We start from the raw sequence: 9703 nt of genomic DNA, 5'->3' as shown, positions 1-9703 counted from the left end.
AATTTCAAAGTTATAGCATGAAAACTAAAACAAGCACAAGATGGTTATGAAGATTTCGTATGTGAAATTTGAAAATTTTCTGATGCATAAAAGTATTTTTAACCACTGCACATGTACACAAACACACCACTGATATGTACTGTCATTCATACTCATAGTTTGTATTGACCTAGAGAGAGGCACAGCTATTGTTATTCTGTTTTGTACTGATCAAACCTTTCATAAAATTTGGTTTGCAGTTATTATTATTATGCTCTGTTTAATTTGTAAATTTTCCCACTTTTCTCATGGTAGAAAGGCCTTTCATATTTCCTAGACTTGATTAGATATGTCTGTCTAACATTAGCCTTAGGTGTATACGTGTGTATTAGAAATGGGGTCAGTGTATCAACTGTGACAATTAACAATAAAGATTCAGAGTTTGATTTTGTAAATTTGATCATTTACTTCTTACTGAAGGTTTATCAGTAAGAAGTTGAGACAGTCATGTTAGTTTTATTGTCATAAGCATCTATACTAGAAATTAATCTCTTTAAATATTCGTGTTATAGGCATGCATTTTCATTGCAAATTTCCTCCCGCCCTTATATATGCATACAAACATTGTGCAATACAATATGTGGCAATGTAACTAACTGAGCTGTATACACTGTACTGTGTTACCACACATAGCCATTCATGTTCAGTTGAACTCCATACAAATTTTACATGCATAAAGCAGCACAGAGGTGCAGCTTATCCACGACAGAAAGTTTAGTGACTAGAACAGCATTACTAGTCAATCAAGCCATTTCTCTTGTCCAAAGAACAGTCTTTTTTTAAACACAAAAATGGACCAAAACATATTTTGTGAGGTTCAAATTTTCGAGTTTGTAGTTAAGGAATTTACCAATGATTTTGGTCAAGGTTCAGAATCAACATTACATGTGTAGAGTGGGCATGGATAAATGTACAGTAGACTGTGCTGCTGTTTTGAGTAAGGGTCTCTTCCGGGGCACTAGTCATCTGTCAGACAACATGGGGGGTTTAATTTGGTCTTCTGAGGAAGTTTTTAGTCATTTTGGATGGCTGTTAAAATGGAGCCCTGTCATTATCTCTGAAGTTGTTGATGTAGTCTCTACCCTTTTCCCTATCAAGTATGTCTAAGATCTGAAAGGGGAAGATATGAATAGTTCCAGTCATCAAACACTTAATGAAGCAAGAATGTTAAAAATAGGTCTATTTATTGGAACACCTATCGAATACTTATATTTACCACATGTCAATCAGGATTCCCATACTTTCAGTTAAAAAAAATTCAAGAATATAATCTAATTTTTCAAGAATATTTTCATGAATTTCAAAACTATTTCACAGTTTTTCTTAGGGTTTCTAGCATAACATAACTCAAGTTATACAAACTTATATGATAGAAATATCTTGTGAATTATTTGGAAAATTTATACATAGGTTGATGACATATGTTATGCAATCATCCAATGGTACACAATGTTGCACCCTAAGCTAAATAATTCACAAAATATTGTTTCTGTAATTACATTTTATATAGTCATCAAAAAGTAATACTGATCAATTATTAACTAGGTATTCTATAATAAAACAAAAACATCACAAACAAAATGAACTTTAATATAAATGATAACCTTAAATCTTATTGTGTTTGTCAGAGATTGTGCACAGAATAATTGAATTAATACAGTACTAACCTTGAGTATATTCAGAAGTACCATCCAGAGGATCTACCCAGACAACAACCTAAAATGAAAAAGTGTTAGTATTATAAGTGAAACCTACAAGCACATTAAAAAAAATATCATTGAGTGATTAGCAAAATGCAAAGCAGAACTTTTATTTTTGTAAACTGCCTACTTTACTGTCCTCTGTGGCACAGGAAGATTTTATATAAACCATAAAAAAATTCAATGTATTGTCTGTTCCCTTTATATAAAGTAGGTAGTTATTCTAGACAGAGCTTTATGTTAACCTTTAAAGCCACCAGTGGGCTAGTGACTATTAATAGGTAACTGGCCAAGGGATTTTCACACACACTTTTTTTTACTAATAAAACAATATGTAAGCAACACACATATTTATTGTATATTTCCTTGCAAAAATTAATTAGCAAATACTGTGAAACCCAAGACTCTTATGGTTTCTGCGGAAGTCATTAAAAAGTTACAAATTTCCAATTTCTAAATAAAACACAACATATAACCATTATTATAAGTTTCAACTCTTTGATAAAAGTTATTAGATATTATAATTACAGACCACTTTGCAATGCAAAAGTCCTTAAAAAGTTAAGTGTAATTGTAGCTTACATGTCTAAAAAAATGAAATGTATAATGATCAAAAATAAAAACAAAAAGATGTTGTTACACCTCAACTTGATCAGATATATATGCTAAAACACAAGTTATTTATACACTGTATTTTTATCAAGACTTATAAGCTAAAATTTTACCTATAAAACCTGGAACCCCTAAATATTGCAAGTAATTACTATGTATATGCAAAGTAACTTTGGATTGGTATGATACTGGAATTGTAATCTTGTTTGGTTGTTTGTTTGCCATTGATTGGTGCAAAGCAACTAGGCTATCTGCACCAAACCACCAGTAAAAATTCCACAAGTAAAATACAAAAAATTTAAAAAGAAAACAAGTTAAAAAATGAAATAATGCCCAAAAATTAGGTAAAAATTTTAATAGAAGTAAAAAGGCTAATGACTCGCAAAAAGCTAAAAATACAATCAAGTTGGACAGTGTCACTATCGCCAATGACATTGTTTAATGTCAGGGGTAAACCCTTAGAAAATACTTTTCTAAAATGGTGCAGCTGCTCACATTCATAACAATGGCACAAAAGTAAAATGTGGGCAATTATGACCTGAGTGTCACAAGGGCCAAACATTTGTGGATGAGCCCCATGTAAAAGAAAATGATGGATTAAAAAACTGTGACCAATGCATAGCCTAGCCAAGAAAACTTCCTCCTGTTGATCTTTATGGAAACTAGACAGTCCATCAACAAGAGTAGGTTTGATCTGGAAAAGCTTATTATGAAGTTGCCCACCCCAAATAAACTGCCAATTGGTGCAAAGCCCAGCCTCAATCACATGACCATAGTCCCATATAGGGGACAGGCACGGTTGTGACAGCACCAGAGCAGGCAGACTTGGCTGCGGTGTCAGCATGCTCATTCCCTAGAATACTGATATGGCCAGGTATCCAGAAAAACTGGATAGAAATGTATGACAGAGAAAACTGAGCCAGTATTTTCCGAATGTCTTAGAGAACAGGGTGAGAACTGACATTAAGTAATTCCAGGGCTAGTAGAGAGCTAAGAGAGTTGGTGTAAATAGTAGAATTTGTGTACTGCTTAGCTTCTATGTGATCCAAGGCAAGAGAAATGGCATACAACTAGGCAGTGGACACAGAAATTGTAGAGAGGATTTTCAGAGCAACCACTGAGCTGCAACAAACCATGGTAGAGCCCACAGAGTCTCCTGATTTCGAACCACCAGTAAAAATCAGAACAGAGAAATGGTTAAAGAGATGTTTGCCAAAGAGAAGATGGTACTTCCAATAAGGAGTATTCACCTTCTTCAGATGACTTAAAAAAAATGTCATAGGTGGGGGTGGTAAAGAGCCATGGAGAAATGGTCTGGTCATTGGATTCAGCAACACCAACCAATGACAGACCCAATTCAGCCAAATGTGCCTGGATATGAAGGCCAAACAGAAGAATAGCTGACTGCTGTTTCCAAAAGAGCAAAGCCTACCGAGGAAGGAAGAGAAACCCAGCTGGGATGCTATGGTAAGGATCAAAGCCTGGTAGCATAAAGCAAGGAAAGTTGCAAATGTCTGAGGTGAAAAGGAGGTTCATGGGACTCAGTGTACAAACTCTGGACTGGCAAAGTGTGGAAATTCCTTGTGCCGAGCCGATGACCCAGATGATTAATGGGGTTCAACATGTTCAAGGCAGAGGACCTGGCAGAACCAGAGACCCATTGTCCAATTTGGATCATATGAGAGCACGAAACATGGAGCATGGAACAACAGATGGAATAGAGGACACAAAGGATGTTCAGTGCCCTCATGTACTTGACACAATGCTGCTTAATGTGAGAAATGAAAGAAAGCTTACAGCCATAGATAAACCTCAAGAACTTTTTTGAGGAATCATGCAAAGAACAATGGAACTCAGGATCAGAGTGTAAAAACCACTGCTACCAAAATTTTACACAGACAGTTTTCAAAGAAGAGAAAGTAAAACTGTTTGCTGTGATCCACCACAACAAGCAAGTGAGAGAAGTCTGAAGTTGCCGCTCAATAAACCTCACATGAACAACCAACAAGAAATGTGGAAATCATCGACATAGAGGTAAGTTGCAACAGTAGGAAGAAATTGTTTAGTGATAGCATTGATCTTGATACCAAAAATGGTGATACTCAAGACAACCCTGAGGGACTTCAAGATCCTGTGAGAAAGAATGGGACAGGGTTGAACGCACATGGATTTGGAATTACCTGTCAAGTAAAAAGTTATGAATAAGAATGGGCAAATGGTCACACAACCCATAGGAGTGGAGAACCTACAAAATGCCAAACCTCCATGTTGTGTCATAAGCCTTCTCAAGATCAAAGAAGACAGAAACAAGATGCTCTCTCTTGAGGAATAACTCCCTGATTGAAATTGAGATGAATCAGGTGGTCCATGGTGGAATGCTCTCAATGAAAAACCATATTGGGTGGGCAAGAGGAGGTTGTTTGATTCAAGGAACCAAACAAGATGTGCATTAACTATCCTCTCCCAAACCTTACAGAGACAGCTAGTCAAAGCAATTGGATGATAATTAGAAGGAATCTTGGTATCCTTCCCAGGCTTTGAAAAAGGGAGAACAATAGCCTTGCACCAAGCATCAGGAAACACATTTTCCTGCCAAATCTGGTTAAAAATAACCAGAAGAGCAAGAGATGCAGGAGAGAGATGGCACAGCACCTCATAGTGAACCATCATCAGGTCTGACTGATGTACTGCCAGACTGATGAAGAGCAAGCTTAAGTTCCACCAGTGTAAATAGGTGATTATAATCATAGACATGATCTGCCTAAAAGGAAAGAGTTGATTTCTCAGCCTGAGACTTGCTGTCCAAGAAGGCAGAAGAAGAGACAGAAGTGCTAGAAAGTGGAATAATCACTCCCCAAGAGTGATGCTCTGTGCATCAGCAACTTCTTGGCCATTGAAAAGCAAGATGAAAAGGGGTGGGAAGCATAATTCCCATTGACCTTCTAAATCTTGTCCCAGATGACTTTGGAACTGGTAGTGAACTTAATTAAGAATCTTTCTGTCTTTGACATCTGACCTGCTAAGCATGGGACTGCTGGAAAGCAATGAGGTTGGAATGAGTGGGATACCTGCAAAAGATATCCCAGGCTTGTTTCTGAGCCTTCAGTGCCTCCTGGTAGGCAAGACCACCATGGACAAGGATACTGCCTCCATGCAGTCATTAACAGATAAAAGACTAATGACAGTAGGATCAAGTTCTGAGAGAGTGGTGAAGGAGAGTCAGTCAGCCTGCTCCAACGTCCACTGTGGCACACTGGTAAGGTGGCATCAACCACAGCTAATCACCCTCTAAATGATGGGAAAATGATCACTGCATCATGGATCACTATCAACCCTCCAAGAGAAATGAGAAAAAAGTGAAGGGGAATAGACAGATAGATCAATAGCAGTAAAAGACAAACTAGGTGCATTAAAACAAGTAAAAGAGTCAGTACTGAAGAATATAGGCCCCACAGAACAACCTTCCCATCAATATCAGCACCACTCCAGAGGGGATTGTGTCCATTAAAGTCCCCCAAGATGTAGAATGGAGACAGCAACTGGTCAGTAAAATCACCAAGGTCTGATTGATTGTAAGTCTCACCTGGAGACAGGTAAAGAGAACATACAGTGATGGTACAACCTATGGAGATACGAACAACCACAGGTTCAAGGAATGTATCAAGTGGCACAGACAAGGTAGGTACATGCTGGTCACACCTCCATGAACTCAACCATCACACAACTTATCATTCCTATACATGAGAAACTACTGAAAGGTGACAGTATCAGTAGGCTGAAAGAATGTTTCTTGCAAGGAAATACACACAGGATGATAGGAATTGATCAAGGCCTTATTATGATCCAAACTGGAATGAAAACCTCAACAGTTCCACTGTATCAAAGTGGACATTTTGATTCAGGTGGAGGAGAACTCTTCTCTTTGTGACCACGACAGTTGTGTTTAGTAGAAAGAGGTCTGTTTACCTCTAAGGAACCTGCCCTTGGAAGGTGTGACTGAATAATGATTCTACACCTTGGGGCTGAAAGAAATGGACCCGTGCAGTTAGTGGAAGCAATGGTTGGGACAGAGTCAGGAGTAGACATAGACTTGTCAACTCTGATAAAGGCACAGAAAGATCTGTCTGCACTCTTGATCTGCAAAGTACGGCAGCATATGTCCAAGATGGAACAGGGGACAACAATTTCCCAGCCTCTGGATAAGAAATGTTGTTTACAGTCCTTAAGTGAGGGCACACAGTGAGGGTCCAGGCAACACTTGAAGGTTTCATGGTCTTTGCCACCACAATGAGCACACATTAAAGAACCATGATAAGATGCTATAGAATGTCCGAACCGCTGACATTGAAAACCCTGGAGAAGGTTAGGAATATAAGGCAGTTCCTTACAGCTCAGATAACTTGCCTTTATAGTGGCAGGTGGATGTGGCAATGTAAACATCAATACATGAACACTTTAAGGCAGCATAATTCCATCTTTAGCGGGAGAAACCAGCAAGGATCTCTGACTCTGGGATATTTCTTAAATCCCTCTCAACAATCACTCCTTGAGAGGAGTTCAAAGTAGCATGGGGAGTAACCTTAATAGGGATATCCCCAATGGCCTCTGATTTCAGGAGGAATTTGCTGTATTTTGATGTAGATGTCCCCAGAACATAGCCTCTTAACTGACTTCGGAGAGCCAGCAAGCCCCTCTAATCCCTGTTGAATTAAAAAGGGAGACAGTTGCCCTAACAGTTTCTCAGACAGAAAATAAAGAATGAAAAAATAAGGTGCAGGAACAGAATAGGGTAGTGACTGCTGTTCAGAGTTTTCCAAACGTTGAGAACGTCAAACACTAGTACTTAGTTGACACTAGCTCAATAGGACCACTCGAAAGACCCTGGGGGAGCCAACCATCTATAGGAATTCAAGGCCAACATATTGTGTTAAAGTGATCCTCAACCATTAGGATCCTCTCCTGTTTCTCAGGATGCCACACATGGCAAACATGTGGGTAGGTGTTTGGAGGTACACTGAAGATACAGAACCTTTCCTGGGAGGTCCCCTCACCACATACAGGAATCCACCTAGAGGGGTTGTAATCTTCAAAAAACAACAAACTAAGTACTGTTCTGATGTTGATCTGCAGAGGAAAAAATAATAATGATTTTCTTGTTCGCTGTTAATTTACTTACTTTTCTGCTTTCAGAAATAAATCATTTGAGGGCAACAAACCAAATGTGGCATCTACAGTATGCATACATCAAAAAGTCAAAAATAAAGCAGATATTCAATATTAAGCCACTAGCCCTCCCTCAGACTAGTATGTCATATCACAAACTAGTTCAAATGCAATTCATACATATTCTGGGCTATTGTGCTGGAATTAATGTTGGACCATGCTAGTTTTGAAATATTTCCTATTTTTCTGGTATTTTATAAAAAAAAATTAATAATTATATATTTTTCATATTTTCTATGAAAGAAACAACCAAAAATGTACTTACTAGCATTCTACCAAACACTTAATGGATAATAAATAAATGCTGTTGAATTAGATGAAGCTTACATACTGGTGATATTTAAATTTATTTTATAAAATAAACAAGAAGAGGCAAATAAAAAAGACTGATTATGAAAGTTTTTTAGTTCAAAACATGAAATGTAAGCTGAAATTTTTATCTTTATGTAAATAACCTTTAAGTGAAATAATAATAATGGAAATACAGTGGATGAAATGAAGATCATTCATGTGTTCAAAAAAAAAAAGATATGTATTATCACAGAAAATGCATTTACAAACCTTTTAAATTTGTTAATCATGTGTGAAAGAAAATTCTATGAACTATACACATTCATTAAGAAGAAATTTTTTTGCAAAGGTGGATAAAGATATTGGTTTTGATTAGATCTATCCCAGTATTGTGAAGAAATAAAAAGATGAAAGTTTTAAAGGAAATCTTCCAAAAGTTGCTGGACAGTGTAGAAATTAACGATAACTTGAAAATTACTATTAAATGAGGTATTTCTTTTAAAGATATATGGGTTAAAAAAAAGTTTTAAAAGAAGATGGAATCTTTAATAGCTGTGGCACTTGAAGTTCTTTTTGGTATGATTAGAATAAAAGGTCTACTAGACCTTTTTTCCTTTTTTATTAGCTAAATTTTTGTGCACCACCAATGCCAAGCGTGGGATGTGCATATACTCGATTTCATTTTATTGCTCATCAAGATCTCTATCAGCCTGTCTTCAAGTTGAAATTCTTTAAGGCAGGATTAGAGTAAATTATTCTCTGATGGGCATGTTTGACTTCCTGAATCAAAACTGTAATTAGATCTCAAATCAGTCATGAGATGACGGAGCTATGAGCTTAATGTTTGTACTTGAAAAACTCGGAGCCATTCTATGAGCTGCTACGGCATGGCTAAAATTCCAGGTGAATTAGTTTAACTTTTTTGTAATAAAACTGACTGTTTTCACTAGTCTTGTTTGATAACATTCAAAGTTAACCCTTTCCATACAGGTCCTGGGTGAAAAGCTATGTAATCGTGTTTGTTGACTCACATTCAAAATTTTATTGAATTACTATTTCATGAATTTATTTCAATAAGTTTGGTATCATTACTAAATTTCTTAATGCAAAAGTAAATATTAAAAAACACAGTTAAACATCGATTTTTGTGTGTCACGTAGTATGTTGAATGCAGCACTGGTTCATATTAGATGTTTGTGAAGTCAAAGTACTAAGTATATAGTTTCATACAAATTAGAAACTCAAATTACAGATATTGACAAGCTAGAATATAAAATAAGGTCTTATCTTTTCTATTTGCTAAGATGTTGCTCATGTAATAAATCAAACACAGTGGCACCCCGCCCACCTCTTTCCATTTTTGGAAATGCTCCCATATATACACTTACTTCTATATATGACATGAATAACCAAATGGAAGCTCAGAATGTTTCCCTAGTGGCTTTCTCAGCCATTTTAACAGGTTTGGGTGCCATTTCTTTCTTTTGAACCAATATTTCAAGGAGGTAGGTTGTGTTTTTAGTCTGCTTGAAATTTCATATTTTTTTTAGACTGAAATACAGCCTAGTTACTAAGCTTGATATATTATAGTGGAATTCTATGGTATTTATATAGTAATTTACTATTTTTTGGTTATTCAACTGTATATATAAAACCTAAAACAAATTATTTCATTTCATATCCCCCATGTGCAAATTACTTAAAGGCTTAGCAACCAAGTACAAAGGTGCTAACTAGAAGAGATAATTGTTTGCTTCACTTTTTTATTTACTGTTCTATGTTTTAAGACAAATAAGTTTAAGAACTTATTTCTAAATGCCAATAATCTATATACATAT

General features: G+C 36.4%; 1 protein-coding gene across 4 annotated transcripts in view; it reads right to left on the bottom strand.

Moving 5' to 3' along the window:
* Positions 1-9703, bottom strand: part of LOC106468235 (3'(2'),5'-bisphosphate nucleotidase 1-like) — a 34394-nt gene that overhangs the window by 14626 nt on the left and 10065 nt on the right. For all 4 annotated transcript variants that reach the window (XM_022396569.1, XM_022396568.1, XM_022396567.1 and 1 more), the window contains one exon: positions 1707-1755. In XM_022396569.1, coding sequence (XP_022252277.1) covers positions 1707-1755 — 49 coding nt within the window. The remainder of the gene's footprint in view (positions 1-1706; positions 1756-9703) is intronic.

Source organism: Limulus polyphemus, unplaced genomic scaffold (genome assembly GCF_000517525.1).
Source record: "Limulus polyphemus unplaced genomic scaffold, Limulus_polyphemus-2.1.2 Scaffold2927, whole genome shotgun sequence".
Lineage (NCBI taxonomy): Eukaryota > Metazoa > Arthropoda > Merostomata > Xiphosura > Limulidae > Limulus > Limulus polyphemus.
Note: the sequence above shows the minus strand (reverse complement) of the source record. Positions and strands in the feature narration are given on the sequence as shown.